Source organism: Microtus oregoni, unplaced genomic scaffold, assembly GCF_018167655.1.
Source record: "Microtus oregoni isolate MIOR12 unplaced genomic scaffold, Mior012 000003F_ref0000135, whole genome shotgun sequence".
In the NCBI taxonomy this organism is placed as follows: domain Eukaryota; kingdom Metazoa; phylum Chordata; class Mammalia; order Rodentia; family Cricetidae; genus Microtus; species Microtus oregoni.
In genome coordinates, this window is record NW_024543062.1 from 32,143,019 (window position 1) to 32,160,740 (window position 17,722).

Genomic DNA, 17,722 nt, shown 5'->3' on the forward strand with positions numbered 1-17,722 from the left:
TGTGTTGTCCAGTAGAACATTTTAGGGACTCAAAAGCTTTTGGTTTTTTTTTCTTTTAGTAGGGTAGGTAGTGACTTGTCCCTGCTCCCTGCTGTGCTGTGAGGCCCTCTGTGGAGGATATTTCTGCTGTTTGTCTCCCTGCTCACTCAGTGTTGGTAAGAAAGCAGGTTGGTGCTGGGGTGCCACAGAACAGAGCAAAGCTCACCAGCCTGCACAAACAACATCAGCATGAATTGTCTCAGGCACAAACACAGGCTTTCACACGTTGGACACGTTGGGTGTAAGTAGGTACTAATTTATTTCAATATAAGACAAGATTCCTTTCAGAAATCATGGTGTTCAACCCTAAAAATGTATGTGGTCACAGGAGGGAAGAGGTGTAGTCTGGAAGGAATGCAGCAAGCTCATTGGCTCCCCAAGCCTTGATGTCTGTGCGTATGTGTGTACGTGATCACTGCAGTAGCACAGGGGAGGCAGGGACAGCACCCGTCATATGACTAGGAAACTCAGGCTCACATGAGCACGGTTTTGTCAGAGGTGTCATGCAGCTGAGGGGGGCAGTGCCCAGGACCCAGGCTTTTAAGCTCCAGAGCCATTGTCCCTCCCCATTAGCAGTTTCCTATTAGGGTAATGCTGTGCAGAGCCTTAGCTCAGTTGACCTTTCCAGAACCCTATGTGAGCACAGCCCATGCTCCCTCAGGATAAACAAGGAGTTTGGCTCCCAGCAGTGAAGAGTTTGGTGCTAACATGGCTAATTAGCATCGTAGCCCCAAAGGCCCAGGCTAGAGTGCCAACTTGTGCATAAGACTCAGGCATAGAATGGCACTATGCTCTTTGTCCCCAGGAAGCAAGACCTTCAGTCCACATTGACAGGCCATTACCAGAAGTAGCAGGCACCCTCTGGGCAGAGAGCCAGATAATGACAGCCCATGAGCAGGGTCTGCAGCGCCAGCCAGAGGGTGTGCTGAGTGTGGGAAGACACACAGCCCTTTCCCACAGTTCCCGGCGGGGAGAGCACTGTTTATTCTCATCCACGCACTGGTTCTGGTGTCTTTTCATTTTGTTTCCCAGACTTTCCCAGACACTTCTTCAGCTGTCAGAGCCTGTGGCATTATCATCTTGACTGGTTCCTTTCTCTGGCCCCTCAGCCAGCCTCTCTGAAGCATTGTTTAAATGCTTTTTAGAAAATTGCTTTGTGCATTTGTGGTGTTTCTTTTGGAAACTGGCTACTTGATTTTCTTTATTCCTCCCTTTTGCCTACTTTTTTTCATTCTTAGAGGTCGTCTCCTCAGGGACTCATCAATGGGCCAGCTTGTGTAGTATGGTACTGGAGACTCTTGTGTTTTCCAGCAGCGCCTACTTAAGGCAGCACAGCTCTGGTCACACTAGACTCTGAATAACATGAGGAACAAACCTAACTGATGCTACAGTGTTTCTGCTTATGCGGGGCATCATCTAAAATGCATTGGTTCATGTCACCATATCCACCCTCTACCATCATCACCTCAGGTCACAACTGCTGTGGGCAGTCTACATTTGTAGCACATTTATGTGATTTGATCTCATCCAGCTCCAGCACCTTCCATGTTCTACCACTTATATTTGCTGTTCCTGGTTGTCAGTCTATTGGAAAGCTCAGTTTCTTGTTCAGCCATGGAGTCCTAGAGTCGGGCCCAGTAGATCATTAGTACCAGACCTGCTTTGTGGTGTAAATACTGTGTGTGTGTTGGACCTAGGGAGTAAAAGAAGCTTGGGTGCCTAGTCTAGGGCATCTGCCTACCTGATGGAGAGCCATTAAGTCTGCTCGCAGTACAGTGCAGACACAGCTGTCCAGGATTAAGACTCCCACCCTATAATCAACGCTGCTTTCCATGTTGACGTTTCCTCTCCATTCAAGCAGAAGATGGGTGAAGGATGCTAGAGAAAGCAAGCCGGTGCTGGCCTCTGCAGCTCCTGTATTCCCAGGGGGAAATGCTCTCTCAGTCATGCTCAGGGTTTACAAAGCTCACTGCTGTGGCTCATAGGAACCCCAGCAGGCTGGTACGAGGGCGCCATCTGGAGCTAGTATGTGGCACTGCCACACGAGTACCTTTTGAGGCACCAGTTTTCATGATTGTCTCTGCCAACTTCATGCTTTCCTCAAAGTAATAATTATTGTTTCCTGTGTGTTCTGTTGACAGTTCCAATTCTGATTATACTCAGATGGCCAGGTTCAACCCAGAGCTGTTTGGCTAATTATAAACCTTTTAGTTTTATTGAGGTAAAGAAATTGTGTATCAGGATGAAATCACACTGTCCTACTGGAAAGGAAACAGTTGCCCCACACCGCAGGGGAGCAAACCTGTCAGGGAGGGGTGAGGCAGTATGCTGGTCTGGAGAGAGGGCTGCTCCTGAGGCTGCTAGCTGTTCTCAGAGAGCACCTGGGTTTTAAGGAATAATTGTTTTAAACTTCTTTTATGAAGTAGATGCCATGTACTACTTAGTGCACTCTTAGTGCTCTTCTAGGGCAGTGGTGCCACTCCACTTACTTGTAACGGGTTTGAAAGAGAGAGTATCCTGTGCTTGGCTTTTAAAACCTCCCTCTTCACCTGCTGTGTCTGTGGCTCAGGCTTGTGATCTCAGCATTATCAGACTGAGGTGGGGAGGGTGGTTTTGAATTTGATGCCAGACTGGGCTGCATAGCAAGACTCTAAAATAAGACCAAAGAAGCCATTCCTCTCCCTGTGACCCAGAGAAACCCTGTCCATCTCACATGGGGAAAAAAAAGTACAATTCAGTGATTTTTTTTTCTTTTGGTTTTGATTTGTTTTGTTTTTGTTCTTTTTTGTTGTTTTGTTTTGTTTTGTTTTTGGAGACAGGGTTTTTCTTTATAGTCCTGGCTGTCCTGGAACTCGCTCTGTAGACCAGGCTGGCCTCAAACTCACAGAGATCCACTTTCCTCTGGGATTAAAGACATGTACCACTTTGTCTGGCTTAAAGATTTCTAATATGTTCATGGATACATACAACCACCAACAGAGATTTTAGAAATTTTCACTATCTCAAAAAGTAATGTGAGATTGGGTGTGGTGACTCCCATGACCTTTAATGTGCGGTAGTTCAGAGCCACACAGTGGGGAGAGATGGAACACTAAAAGAAAGGACAAAATGACTGAATCCCCCAAAGAAGCACTGAGGTATGCCCTCTGCGGGACGAATGCTTGTAAGCACAGGCTCTTTGCTTTACATTGGGATGTTAGCAATATTTCTATGACATTATAGAAAGGAAATCTTACTGAAGAGAAAAGAAAACAGGATTCAGTCAAAACGAACAGCCTGTGCTTCTAAGGACTCTATTGGTCTGGCAGGCCCCAATTGAGGAAACACAGAGTTATCAAGTACTTAGTATATTTACATTTTTTTAAAAATTTTCCTAATTTTACGTAGATAAGTGCTCACTCTATCTGCATATAGAGTGAGCCCTCAGAAGAGGGCATTGGATCCCACCATAGATGACTGAGAGCCACCATGTGAGTGCTAGGAACTGAACCCAGATCCTCAGGAAGAGTGGCCAGTGCTCTTAACCACTGAGCCATCTCTCCAACCCTATATATTTACATTTTTAAGACAGTCACTTTATTGTACGTTTTACCCAGGTGCCACTGGGTGGCCACAGTTACCTGGAAATAAAATGTGACAGGGCTTTCAAACTAACACTCTCCTTCCTTTTCCAACAGGTTTGGCAGATCCCAGAAAATGGACTGACCCTTTCCCTGACTGAGCCTGTGGTGATTTTAGAAGGTCATTCAAAACGAGTTGGCATCGTTGCCTGGCATCCAACGGCCCGCAATGTGCTTCTTAGTGCAGGTAGGAGCCCCACAGGCTGCCTGGCCTCGTGTGGCGGGGAGTGACAGGTGTGACTCCACTGAAGCAGACCAAGGACCATGGCAGACTCTTTAAGTGTAGACAGGGTTGCACACTTGGTGTGGTGCTCTGTGCTCTTTGCACACACTCCCGCTGCCCTCTGCCAGCAAAGCCCCGTTTATCTACTCAGCCCTGGCTCTGGGCACCGATGCTGCCTCTGGATTTTCAGTTAGACTGTACCACCATGAACCTTGGCACCTGTCTCAGTGTGGAGTATGGAAGTGTCTGTCTTCCAGCTCCTACTGGCTCTTGCCTCATTTCCAGATTCATTTTACAGAAATTTTTGCTTATGCCCAAATTTTAGATTTTTCTTTCCCTTCCCTCCCTCCCTTCTTTTTTTCTAAAAGCAATACATCAACTGGATGTGGTAGTTCAGTAAGTTCAAGACTAGCCTGTTGGGGAGATGTCTCATTCAATAAAGTGCTTCAGATCTCTTAAGTCTGGTCCCCAGAGCCCTTGTTAGGGAAACCAGGTGTGACGCAAGTGTTTTCAGTCCCAGTGCGGAGAGAAAGAAATGGAGGTCCCTGGGATCAAATGACAGGCCAGACTTGCTGATGGCAAGATCCTACAGTGCACACACACAGGAATACAGATGGCTGTAGTTAAATTGTTGGGGTAATGGAAGTAAGCTCTTTCTTGGTTATAGGTATTTGTCAGAGCTTACCTTAAGTGTAATGGGTATGTGTGAATTATACCTTATCAATACTGACTTATTTTAAAAACATGTCTTTTTTCAAGTTGGGCACATCAATTTTTAATCAAGAATAGGAGATGTTTATTTATGGTGAGTGAAGTTAAAAATTTAATTCCAGGTACCTGCCAAAGGCCTCTTCACAGAAGACACTGTAGGGCATCAACTTTTATAGCCATGGTTGACCATACCTGAGTCTTTCTGATGATCTAGGGACCAAAGCCTGAGCGGGGGCGGAGGGGGCGCCTGCATGATGGAAAGGACCTGCTGTCCTCCCTGGTCACTGTTTTCCTGTTTGCCTTGTGCAAGCAGAGGAGACTGGTTGGTTGACTGCTGGGCCTATACCTCCGGACTGTCCGACCACTCTATGCCTGGCACTCCCTCGAGAGCAGGCTCCCTGGAGGAGCCAATACAGGAAGGCTCAGCTCTCCACCCCAGAAGTCAGCTACAGCATTTTATATTGTTGTACATGTTTTCCAACACGAGTTTCCTGCTTCTAGCTCTTGGTTCTCAGGTATGTTCTTAGAACAGTGGTTGTCAACTTTCCTAACACTTTGACTCTTTAATACAGTTCCATATGTTGTAGTGATGCCAAACCATAAAACTCTTTTGTTGCTACTTCACAATGTAATTTTGCTACTGTTATGAATCCTTATGTAAATAACGTAAGCATTTTTGGCTTTTTTGGTTTTTGGTTTTTGGTTTTTTCGAGACAGGGTTTCTCTGTGGCTTTGGAGCCTGTCCTGGAACTAGCTCTTGTAGACCAGGCTGGTCTCGAACTCACAGAGATCCTCCTGCCTCTGCCTCCCGAGTGCTGGGATTAAAGGCGTGCGCCACCACCGCCCGGCTACGTAGGCATTTTTGGAGACAGGTTTGCCAAAGGGATCAAGACCCACAGGTTGATAACCACTGGCTTAGAAGATACTTTTGAAGCAGGGATGGGGCTGAGTGTCTAAGGGATCATGGGCCTCTCTGGGAAACATCTTCTGAATCCACATGTCTGCGTGATTTCACTGCAGCCTTTTCTCGTCATGGACAGATCACTCTGGCCCCAACTTCCCTTTTTAAGATAAGATCTCTGAGAACAGCAAGCCAGTCCTGTTTCCCTTCTGTTGCTGTAGCTTACCCTGATTTCATATACAGGAAGGACCCCTGGCTCACAGTGTCAGACTTGAGTCAGTGCTACCCCAGGTACCTCAGGAGCAGAAATGATGTCCATTCTGATGTTATCTTTCTGGAAAAGGGTACCTTCTTGAAACTGCCTAGTTCCGTTAGTCCAGCTGACTCTAAAAAACAGGACTCTGGCTTTGGTGTGGTTCTTGTTTTTGTTGGCTGATGGCTTCACCATGTTGCTTTACAGAAATCCTATCACTCTGGCCCCCCAGTAAGTAGGTAGGGCCTCTTGTCATCAGCATCTTCCTTCCCATGCCTTTGTGTCCCTGTGGGCTTGTAGCTTTGTCTCATATGTTGTGTGGGCGTTTCTCATCTTGTTGTTGATCTGCTTGGTGCAGGCTGTGATAACGCCATTATCATCTGGAATGTGGGGACAGGGGAAGCCCTCATCAATTTGGACGACATGCATTCAGACATGATTTACAATGTGAGCTGGAACCGCAATGGCAGCCTCATCTGCACAGCGTCCAAAGACAAGAAAGTGAGAGTCATTGATCCCAGGAAACAGGAGATCGTTGCGGTGAGTGTTCTTAGTACAGCCTTGGTAGCCAATCAGTGACCTAGACTCTACTTGGAGGACCTGCACGCTTAAGCCATGGTGTCCTTGTGTGCAGGGAGGTGACTGCCTCAGTCTCTCTTCTCTCCAGTCATTTTCAGCCTTGGCTCAGCTCTGTCCCTTCATGGTGGCTTTAGACTGAATCTCACTGTATAGTCCTTACTAGCCTGGAACTCAAAAATACGTTAGCCTCTGCCTTCTGAGTATTGGTACAGCAGGGGCACTTAACAGCTCATGATATCCCCTAGAAGTTTTCAGGTCTTGATGAGCCCGAACGAACTATGACCTGTCTGGGAATCTCACTGGTGCTCTCTAGTTGATGTCCATCCCAATCCCAGAACAGTATCCAGGTGCCCTGCAGACCTGCAGCAGGTCCTGCCATCATCTTAGTGCCCAGGATCTGCTACCCAGTAGGGCTTCAACAAAGTCGCACATCCTGCCTGAAGAGGTATATGTCAGGCCTGCAGCTGCAGATGGGAATTCCAAGAACAGCTCACCTTAGCTGTGCTCTGAGGCCAGCTGAGATGTAGTGACTTATCAGCCCTGTCTAGTGCTGGACAGTAGTCGTGGTGTGTGCTTACCCACCACCAGAGGGTCTTTCCAGGCCCTGTGCTTGTCCACCCAGTATCTTCAAGGGTGGCTGCTGAGCTGCTCTCATTAACTAGACAGGGCTAGGAGCAGCCTTCCTTATGCTCTTTGATGTTGGAGAAACTAGTGGCTTCCCCAGCCTGTAGGTTACCCTCTTGAGAAACGTGTATGGCAGAGCCCTTGGATGTGTGCTTGATGGCTGTAGTGTGTGGGCTGGGACAGCAACAGAATGTGTAGGAATGGGGCTCCTCCCTCAGTCTGTCCTAGGCTCTGCTTGCTGACTTTGACCATATTACTAGGTGTCACTTCTCCTCATGACGGGGAGGCAGTAGTTAACCGTGACCTTAAGGTCTTGCCCAAGGAACGTGGAATGGCCCACTGCGTGTGTGAAGTGAGACTGGCTCCCAATATGGGCTTCACACTCAACCTACCCATCCTGTCTAAATGTCTAAAATCTGCATCTGCTCCCTTCCTTCCTAGGAGAAGGAAAAAGCACACGAAGGAGCCAGGCCCATGCGTGCCATCTTCCTGGCTGACGGCAACGTCTTCACTACTGGCTTTAGCCGCATGAGTGAGCGGCAGTTGGCACTCTGGAACCCGGTAGGCCCCTTCCCAGTTTTCCCTTGTTCTGAGCAGGGCTTTGGGCTGACAGGGTCTTAGGGTCTCAGTGTGGGGATTTTTTGTGGGGGTGCGGATTGTTTTTTGTTTGTTTTGTTTTTTGTTTTGTTTTTATTGAGACAGGGTTTCACTGTGTGTGACCCTGACTGATCTGGAACTAGTTCTGTAGACCAGGCTGGTCTTGAACTCAGAGTTCTCTGCCTCCCAAGTGCTAGGATTAAAGGGGTGCACTGCCACTTCTTGGCCTCAGTGTGATTTTTAAGATCCTGCTGCTTTAATTTAGCAGAAGGTTCTCATGCTCAATGGAGCACGGTAAATGCACTTTCGAGATGCACTCGTGGAGCTCCCGAGGCCCAGCACCTGCTAGTTCTGGGAATGAGTTCTGTGTCTGCACACAGTCCACTTAGGTGTGTCCACAGGGCGGTGCTCCTGCCGCCTGCTGGGCTGGGCTGTTTCTTTTTAACTTTTTTCAGTATGTGTATTGTATACAGCAAGTGCTGGTTGGAGAGATGGCTCGGGGCAAGAGCATTTGCAGATTGCTAATGTCCTCTCTGGCTTCAGCAGGCAACTGCACTCATGCATAGCCATTGGAAGCAGGGGTTGCCACATGGCCCTGGGTGACCTGAAACTTGCTGTGTAGGCCAGGTTGGCCTTTTAAAACAAAAAATCTTTTTTTTTTTTTTTTTTTTTTTTTTTTTGGTTTTTCAAGACAGAGTTTCTCCTGGTTGTCCTGGAACTTACTCTGTAGACCAGGTTGGCCTTGAACTCATAAAGATCCACTTCTGCCTCCCAAGTGCTGGGATTAAAGGCGTGCACCCCTTCCATGCGGCCAAAAATCTTTATTAAAAAGGAAAACAGCTGCAAAGCAGAAAGGCTTTTTTTGTCTGTGTTGTGGAGCCATGATGATGTTTGCCTTGATTGTAAGTGGTGCCCATGTACAATCATACATACAGTCAACATAGTTGTCAGTGAGTTTGGTCCCTGGTGTTTGCATGTATAAGGATATGCCCATGTTGTTCAGAATCTAGATTCTGCTAGGAAAATGGATTATATTAAAGAATGTATAATAAGGTTATGAGAATTTGTCTTTTAAACACGTGCCTATATGTGTGTATTAAATACGTCCCTATGCATGTGTATATTAAATATGTGTCTATACATGTCTGTATGTTGTTTATGGACTCATTTTCAGAAAAACATGCAGGAACCGATCGCTCTTCATGAGATGGACACTAGCAATGGGGTGCTGCTGCCTTTCTACGACCCAGACACCAGTATCATTTACTTGTGTGGAAAGGTAAACAGGAACCCTATGTCTGATATGACATCAACCCTAGAAGAGACAGGGTTAAATGTTTTTAAACTGACGTGTGTGTGTGTGTGTGTGTGTGTGTGTGTGTGCGCGCGCGCGTGTGTGTGTGTGTGTGTGTGTGTGCGTGTGTGTGTGTGTGTGTGTAATTGGGAGCTACTTGTTCATTCCTGGCTGCTGACATGAAATAATCACACAGAAACTATATTATTTGCAATACTGTTTTGCCAATAGTTTAAGCATATTGCTACCTAGCACTTATGTCTTGAAATAACCCATTTCTATTAATCTGTGTGTCACCACGTGGCTGTAGCTTACTGGCAAAGTTCCAGAGCATCTGTCCCTGGTGGCAGCTACATGGCTTCTTCCCTGACTCTGCCTACTCTCTCTCTATATATATATCTTTTCCAGCCTGGCTATCTTTTGTTAAGCCATTGGCCCAAAGCAGCTTCTTTATTCATTAACCAATGGTATACACAGAGGAATCCCACATTACCTCCTCTTTTCTGTCTAAATAAAAAGGAAGGTTTTAACTTTAACATAGTAAAAGTAAATATAACAAAACAGGTATCAAGCAAGGATTACAGTCACAATATTTATATCTACTTTATCTTTTATCATAACTAAGAAAAACTATGAATATAACTATCTATTCTTCAACTCCATCAAAGACTCCAGAAAGATATAATATTACCTAAGTAAACAGCATGTGCATTGTAAGCAAGTTCCAAAACTCTAGAATTGACAGAGACATCTTGCTGCCTGGACAGTTACCCAGAGCTCTTCTGTATCGTTGAGGCATTCATCTTCAGCCCACAGGCCCATAGTATGTAGCAGACTTTTCCATGACATAGGAAATTTCAAAGACAGTTCCGCCTATATTGGCAGTTTTTTAGTCACTTTCTCCTGTGTCCTGCAGAATGTCTGGCAGACTTTTTCATGAAGCAGGAACCCTGAAGGACCTTTAGACAAGTTCAGCAGTCATTTTTCTGTGAGTCCTGCATGTCCAGTTCATATAGCATAACATCAAGCAGTCCAGGCAAGAGTAGTTTCTTGCCCAAATAGCTAATAAACTCCATAAGGAGCTCTTCGATGCCCATTTTCCTCTTGAAGTAATTGCTGCTGCCAGGAGCAGATGTGTCTTATTGTCATGATGAGTTCTAAATTCTTTTTTTTTTTTTTTTTTTTTTTTTTTTTTGGTTTTTCGAGACAGGGTTTCTCTGTGGTTTTGGAGCCTGTCCTGGAACTAGCTCTTGTAGACCAGGCTGGTCTCGAACTCACAGAGATCCGCCTGCCTCTGCCTCCCGAGTGCTGGGATTAAAGGCGTGCGCCACCACCGCCCGGCGAGTTCTAAATTCTTAAAACATTTTAAATGCCATATTCTGAAGGTCTCTGAAAGATTTGAAGAATACCTATCTAATACATCTAGAAAACCTAACCTATTACAGATGATTAACTATTAACCTATATTTCTTAATTATACATTACGCTTTTAAATGAACTGCACACACAGTACTTTAATCAAGAGCAGAAATATCCATATAACAAAATTGATCTAAAATTTGTATCAGTAGACCCAGATCTGTACCAATGCAAAGTATTGATCTCTATATCATATTCCCCTTTAAATGTAAACAAACGTGTATAAACCATCTTTTAGGGAATTTGGGCATAGTTCTCTACAAACTTCTTGCTTTTTCTTGGGCAAAGTATTTTCTTTTCAGAGGTTCACAGAGACCTTTGGGGGAGGGGTTCTTGGTCCATCAAACCACATTATCCTGGAAGGAATCCATAGGTTCTCATCTTCTGTGGAAACAAAAGCAGAACCTCTTTTCCATAGCAGCAAATCCTTGAAGTCAAGATACCTTTACAATATGTATGTTGGTTTAGCCCGAACAATGAAATACCTCTCTGTACTTAGCTCCTTCACAGTCAAAAAATTCAAAGAAAACACAATAATATACATAATCCAGACTCTCAGTGAATTTTCCATTTTTACATGGATGCAGAACTCAGACATCTGGGCCATTCCTCCTATCAAAGATTTCTCAGGAGTGTTCCTTGGTCAAACCTGATTTTTCTTAATGCAGAATGAATCCACAGTGCCTCATTTCCTGTGGAAACCAAAGCAAAACCTCTTCTCCAAAGTAACATATCTTTGTACATAAATTTTAAAGTCAGAGCATTTTTAAAGTATATATATTGGATTAATCCAACAGCATCTATAATCAAATATCTTTTAGCAGCTTTTGTTCCTTCCTCAGTCATTAGACAATTTTTTTTTTTTTGGTTTTTCGAGACAGGGTTTCTCTATGGTTTTGGAGCCTGTCCTGGAACTAGCTCTTGTAGACCAGGCTGGTCTCGAACTCACAGAGATCCACCTGCCTCTGCCTCCCGAGTGCTGGGATTAAAGGTGTGTGCCACCACCGCCCGGCCATCAGACAATTTTTTAATTAATTTATTTATTATGTATACAGTATTCTCAGTATTCTGTCTGCATGCATGCCTGCAGGCCAGAAGAGGGCACCAGATCTCATTACAGGTTGTGAGCCACCATGTGGTTGCTGGGAATTGAACTCAGGACCCTTGGGAGAGCAGGCAGTGCTCTTAATCACTGAGCTATCTCTCCAGCCCCTTATCAGACAATTTATAGACAACACAATAACATACAGTATCCAGACTCCCTCTGTATTTTTCATCTTTATGTGGCTTTATTTTAACCTCTATTTCTTTTATTTTTATTTTTAATTTTTGGCTTTTTGAGACAGAGTTTCTCTGTGTATCTTTGGCTGTCCTAGAATTCCCTCTGTCTAGAATTCCCTCTGTAGACCAGGTTGGCCTTGAACTCACAGAGATTCACCTGCCTCTGCCTCACAAGTGTTGAGATTAAAGGTGTGTGCCACAACACCCAATGACTCTCTTTTCTTTTAAGGACTTTACCCTTTTTTTTTCTCCCAAGCCTACATATATTTTTAAATATACAGTAAACCATTTAGAGGTTTTCTTCATCTTTCTATATTTACTGTATATCTCTTTTTCTGACCACATGAGTCTTTAATTTGCTAAGCAGTATGGCTAGGATTAAAGCCGTGGCTTTGACAGCTGGATCTAGCCCATTTTTTCTTAGCTTTTTTCTGAGAGTCTAGCCTCATGGCAGAGGTACTGGCCGGAGCCATGTTTATTGGGTTTCAAGGTCCCTGTCATCACCAATATGCAGTCAGCTTTTCATCAACACCATTTAAGTGTTTTGTGGCAGGACCTCTTAAAAGAGCTGTAAGGTTTTACAGTCAGGAAGCCTCTCTAGCAAGCAGAGGCTACCTGAGAAAGTGCTGCTATCAAGAAGCAGTGCTTAATTCTATTCTTTTCTATCTAGAATAACTTCCCAAACTCTCTCAGGCTTTTAAGTGGATTTGGTTAGCCCCACGTTGTGTTGGACCCTAGAGTCCAATCACCGAGGAGGAGTCGCCCCCAAGAGACCATCTCTCACACCACAGCTAATATAAAAGCATGAGGATTTTTATTAATTCTGTCATGACAGGGTCTTCCAGCAGTCGGGAGGCTAGAAAGACCCCAAATGGCTGGTACAGGCTATTTTTAAAGGAAAAGCCACAGAAGGAAGGGATTGTCTGGGGGTTGTTCTTTAACTATTATGATTGGCTTATTCAAAAGGGCTATTACCAATAATTGGCTGGAGAGTGGTTGTCAGATCAGATGAGGTAAGGGAAAACATCTGAGGGTCACTTTGCCCCTTTCCCCAGGGCCTAAGTCAAAACATCAGTAACTGAGTCAACACCTAAGAGTTATCTTGCCCCTATTCAATAACTGAGTTCTATTTGGAGAACATTCACAAGAACTCAGGGAGACGATGGAAAGTTCCCAACATTTTAGTACATGTGGGGGCAATTGTTAGGTCCTTGGTTCCCAACGGGGAAGTGGGGAGCATTACTGCTGAGACTGAGAGGGCTCAGAATCGTCAGAAATGACTTCAGAATTGTCTTAAGGTTCTACAGTTGGCACGCCATTCTGTTGACTGAGGTCTTTCTTTCCTGTCTGGTTCCAGCAGTAGTTAAGTCGCAAAGAAATCACACAGAGGTCTACATTAATTATAAAGTGATTAGCCTAGTAGCTCAGGCTTCTTATTAACTCTTATAACTTATATTAGCCCATAATACTTGTTTGTGTTAGCCATGTGACTTGGTACCTTTTTTGGCGAGGCAGTCACATCTTGCTTGCAGACTGACAAATTAACCCATTTCTATTAATCTGTGTTTCGCCACATAGCTGTGGCTTACTGGCAAGGTTCTGGTGCATATGTCTCTGGCAGCAGCTACATAGCTTCTCTCTGATTCCACCTACTCTCTCTCTATGTCTTTTCCAGCCTTGCTATATTCTTTTAAGCCATTGGCCGAAAGCAGCTTCTTTATTCATTAACCAATGATATACAGAGGGGAGTCCCACAGTGTGTGTGTACGTGTGTATGTGTGTACATGTGTACACATGCATGCATGTCCTCTTTCAGACCAGGTTGCAGTCATCGGGCACACTGACATAACTATCATTTATTCTTAGCCTAGCGAACACCTGCCTCAAGCAGCTTACCAAAAAATAGCTGACCACTATAAACAAGATGACCATGGGGTTTTACACACTGCGAGGAGAGCCTTTGATGCTATCCAGGTTTCTTTTAGAGAGACTCCATTGTTCCCCTGGCCAGGGAGTGAATGCACAGACAGGTGGTTGTGCTCTCAGCCGCCTCCTCTGCTTGCTTGACTTTGAAGTTGGTGCTTGGGGCAGTTGTGTGGACCAGTACCATTTTTGCCCTGACCCTGACCTGCTTTCTGGGCCCAGAATAGAGGCAGAGGAGCCTTCTAAAGGATGTGTTAGAAAACTCTAAGTAGGAAGGACTTATCTTGGTGGGGAAACAACTGTTTTATATTTCAGGCAAATGTTTTTGGAGAAAGCAGTAGTCAGCTACTGAAGTTAGATTCCCTTGAATTCTGGGGTGGTAAGGGGTTTTACCCTGTTAAACAAAACGTTTCTTGTCTCTGTTTTTTGTAGGGTGACAGTAGTATCCGCTATTTTGAAATCACAGATGAATCCCCGTATGTCCACTACCTCAACACATTCAGCAGCAAGGAACCTCAACGAGGGATGGGCTACATGTCTAAGCGGGGACTTGATGTCAACAAATGTGAGATTGCTAGGTAAAGAATTGAACCCAAAGTGTCCAGTGTTCATGACAGAACAGACCAACTCCAAGGCTACCTTGGGTGTATTTGGAGCTGATTGTAGCATGTGACCGTGTGACTTGCAATGGAGCAAAGCAGTTATACCACTCGGTCCCGTGTTTCACATGCTCACTTCCTTCATTCTGAGTAGTAGTGTTTCCTGATGGGCAAGTGGGTAAGAGCCTTGTGCCTTCATCTCCCAAGTGCTACGGTTCCAGACCTACACCATCATGTTTGGCTTCTTTTTCTTTTTTAAAAGTTACAGTACGGTGGGTGGTGGTGGTTCACACTTTTAATCCCAGCACTTAGGACGCAGAATCAAGTGGATCTCTGAATTTGAGGCCAGCCTGGTCTACAGAGCAAGTTCCAGGGTGGCCAGAGCTACACAGAGAAACCCTGCCTTTAAAAAAAAAAAAAAGTAGATGGTGCAATTGGTAAAACTCTGACCTTTTGAGTGTAAATTAAATGTAGGTCCCCAGGACCTATGTTAATGCACTATGTTGCACACCTGTAATCCCAGTGATAATGAGATGGAAGGTGGAGGAAACAGATCCCCAGAAGCTCTAGAGTCAGTGTTCCAGGCCTCAAATGAAAGGTGGAAGGCAGGGCCGGCAGAATTTCTTAGTGGGTAAAGACACTGGCCACATGGACCTGATAGCCAGAGTGTGAGCCTTAGAACCCTGTAAAAGTGGAAGAAGGGAACTGACTCCATAGTTGTCCTCTGACCTGCACATGTGTACTGTGGCATGTATACCTATATACTAACACACACAGAAATAATAATGAATTATAAAAACTATAAGAAAGTGGAAAAGAACCTGCAGACCAGCGCCAGCAGTTGTCCCTGAGCGCCACACATGTGCCATGTGTGCAGAAACACAAGACACACACATGAAAACCCAAAGAAAAAGTGCTGTTTATGTGTCGCATGCTCAGTGCTCGTGTCTGGGAACACTGAGTCCCCGTGGCGTGGCACTACATCTTTCACAGACCTCTCACACTCGCTGTCTCCAGCTGCAGGGATGACCTCAGTCTGTTCCCCTCTGTAAAGGGAGCACAAAGCCATGCGGAGGTCTGGAACAGCGGATGAGGTAGTCAGTGACGTGTGTTCACATCTCATGGACACTTCGGAAAGTAGTCTTGAGCTGCCACTTTGTTTTTATTTCTCTTCTGAAGGTTCTTCAAGCTTCATGAGAGAAAGTGTGAACCTATCATCATGACTGTCCCCAGGAAGGTGAGTGTCCAGGTGTTTGCCTCTGTGTGTGTCTGTATGCCATCTGCACGCCTGTCTGCTGCTCAAGGAGTTCAGAAGGTAGTGTCAGCTCCCCTGGAACGTTGAGTGCCACATGGGTGCTGGCAGTCAGACCTAGGTCCTCTGCAAGAACAGCAAATGCTATAAGCCCTGAGCCACCCTTCATGACCATAAAGCGTTTCTTTACAACTCTCAGGTCACACTCTAGCCTGGAAGCAGGAGTTGATACAGTAGCCATGGAGGAGCACTGCTTGCTGGTTTGCTCTCATGACTTGCTCAGTCTGCTTTATTACAGCACTCAGGACCACCTGCCCAGGGGTGGCTCCATTCACAGTGAATTGTGCCCCTCCCCCCATTAATCATCAATCAAAGAAATGCACTATAGGCTTGTCCACAAGGCAGTCTATGGCATTTTCTCAGTTGAGGTTCCCTCTTTCAAAATGACATAAAACTAGCCAGTCTACCATCTCTCCAGTTCCACGTACCCAGTTTTTAAGTAACTTATATTAAAAAAAAAAAAACTCAGATCAGTGTGATGGCACATGCTTGTAATCCTGCGATCCAAATTATAGGAGAATAAGTAAAGAGTGGGGACATACAGCTTGAGGTAGAACACTTGCCCTGCATATATGCGCACAGGACTTAGTTTTCAGCACTACAGAAAGATGAACAGCTCAGGAAAGCCCCAGCCTTTCTTGCTTCTCAATTGTTGCCCAAATACCTTTTGTAGTCTGACCTCTTCCAAGATGACCTATACCCTGACACTGCGGGGCCGGAAGCTGCCCTGGAAGCAGAGGAGTGGTTTGAGGGGAAGAATGCAGACCCGATCCTCATCTCCTTGAAGCATGGATACATTCCAGGCAAGAACAGGGATCTCAAGGTGGTCAAGAAGAACATTCTGGACAGCAAGCCAGCTGCAAATAAGAAGTGTGATCTCATCAGTGCTCCCAAGAAGACCACAGACACAACCAGTGTGGTAAGGAGTGTGTACTTGGGGCTGGACTTGACGTGTCCTCTGGAAAGTTCCCTGGTGCAGAGCAGTATCCAGTGACAAGGTGACTGTGGTTTCTTGGCTAGCTAGCACTGCCTTTGTATTGCCTACTGTGCTGTCTGAGAGTGGACAGGATCCCTGCAGGGTTTTCTTCATCCCTTTCTCCAGTAAAGCATCATAGGGTTCAGGGTTGCAGGAGCCAAGGGAGTGTTCCATGAGAAGGACATGGTACCCATGGGTACTGCATAGTGCTGTAGTGACTCTGGGGTAGCAATATGGACGACCTTGGCTAGAGCCATAGGGTTTGGGGGCAGCCCAGCCTACCACCAGAGGGCACTGCCATCACAGGAAAGGATAGGTATCTGTCCAGGAACGGGGAGGAGCAAAGGAAACCACGTGGACCAGAGTGCCTGAAGAAGCTAGTTCTTTGGGCCTTGACCAAGAAGTCGGCATCTGGACTTGGTGCCCTAAGGTTTCCACTGAATAAGCTCAAGCGAGAGAATATAGGGTTCCTCAGGGGACCTCGCAGCGGGAACCTGAACAAACGGGGGCTGCTCCTATGAGTGGGCTGTAGGGCTTTGCCCAGCTAGATGTGCAGGTGAGGATTGGGAGCCTCACTGAGCACTGCATTTTCCTTGTGAACTCTGTCTCAGGAGTGTCCCGTGTCTCGGAAAGACCTGGTGTCCTAGCTGTTCCCAGAGTAGGAATGTTGAGCTAAGTTTCCCCGTTCTGCCCTGTTAGACTTCATTAATGTTGTTGGTCACCTTTTTCTGTTTGTTTTCTTAGCAAAACGAAGCCAAATTGGATGAGATTTTAAAAGAGATCAAATCCATAAAAGACACAATCTGCAATCAAGACGAGCGCATTTCCAAGTTAGAGCAGCAGCTGGCAAAGATGGCGGTCTGAGACCCGCCCACCTCCACAGTTGGCAGCTGCTCATTGGTGTGCTCTGAGGGAGGGCAGAAAGGGAAGCACTGCCATTTGGAGACATTCCATTTCAAATCTGTCAGCCAGCGATAGGCCACATTCCAGTAAGAACTCAATTCCTCTCCCAAATTTGCAAAAAAAAAAAAAAAAAAAAAAAAAAATGAAAGCTGAGCTTTTTATCAGGAAGCTTTTTGGTGTTTGACAGGCCCAGTGACATTGAACTTTACTACATTTAAATGCCAGATATTCTGAATTTTAGAAAGCCCACCCGGCCCAGTGTCCTGCCCACACACCTTGAGTGGGGCCAACACCACCTTTGCTCTGTGTATTTCTCCTTTTTTAATGTTGCCAAAACCAAAAGTAGCTTTTTTCTTTGTACTTTGCTACTTTACAGTATTTGTGTGGTTGGTTCTTTTGGTTTTTTTCCCTTCTTTATTTGAAAGGGACAGCACTGTGTATGTTTATAAACAAAATGAAGATGAGAAG

At 45.4% G+C, this 17,722-nt stretch overlaps 1 protein-coding gene across 2 annotated transcripts in view; it reads left to right on the plus strand.

Moving 5' to 3' along the window:
• The window catches only part of Coro1c (coronin 1C), a 73,368-nt gene extending 56,000 nt beyond the window's left edge, over positions 1-17,368 (plus strand). For both annotated transcript variants that reach the window (XM_041648328.1, XM_041648329.1), the window contains exons 4-11: positions 3,717-3,846; positions 6,106-6,287; positions 7,392-7,511; positions 8,722-8,826; positions 13,897-14,042; positions 15,243-15,300; positions 16,049-16,294; positions 17,096-17,368. In XM_041648328.1, the coding sequence (XP_041504262.1) occupies positions 3,717-3,846; positions 6,106-6,287; positions 7,392-7,511; positions 8,722-8,826; positions 13,897-14,042; positions 15,243-15,300; positions 16,049-16,294; positions 17,096-17,215 (1,107 nt within the window). In that variant the 3' untranslated portion in view covers positions 17,216-17,368. The remainder of the gene's footprint in view (positions 1-3,716; positions 3,847-6,105; positions 6,288-7,391; positions 7,512-8,721; positions 8,827-13,896; positions 14,043-15,242; positions 15,301-16,048; positions 16,295-17,095) is intronic.
• The last annotated feature ends 354 nt before the right edge of the window (positions 17,369-17,722 follow it).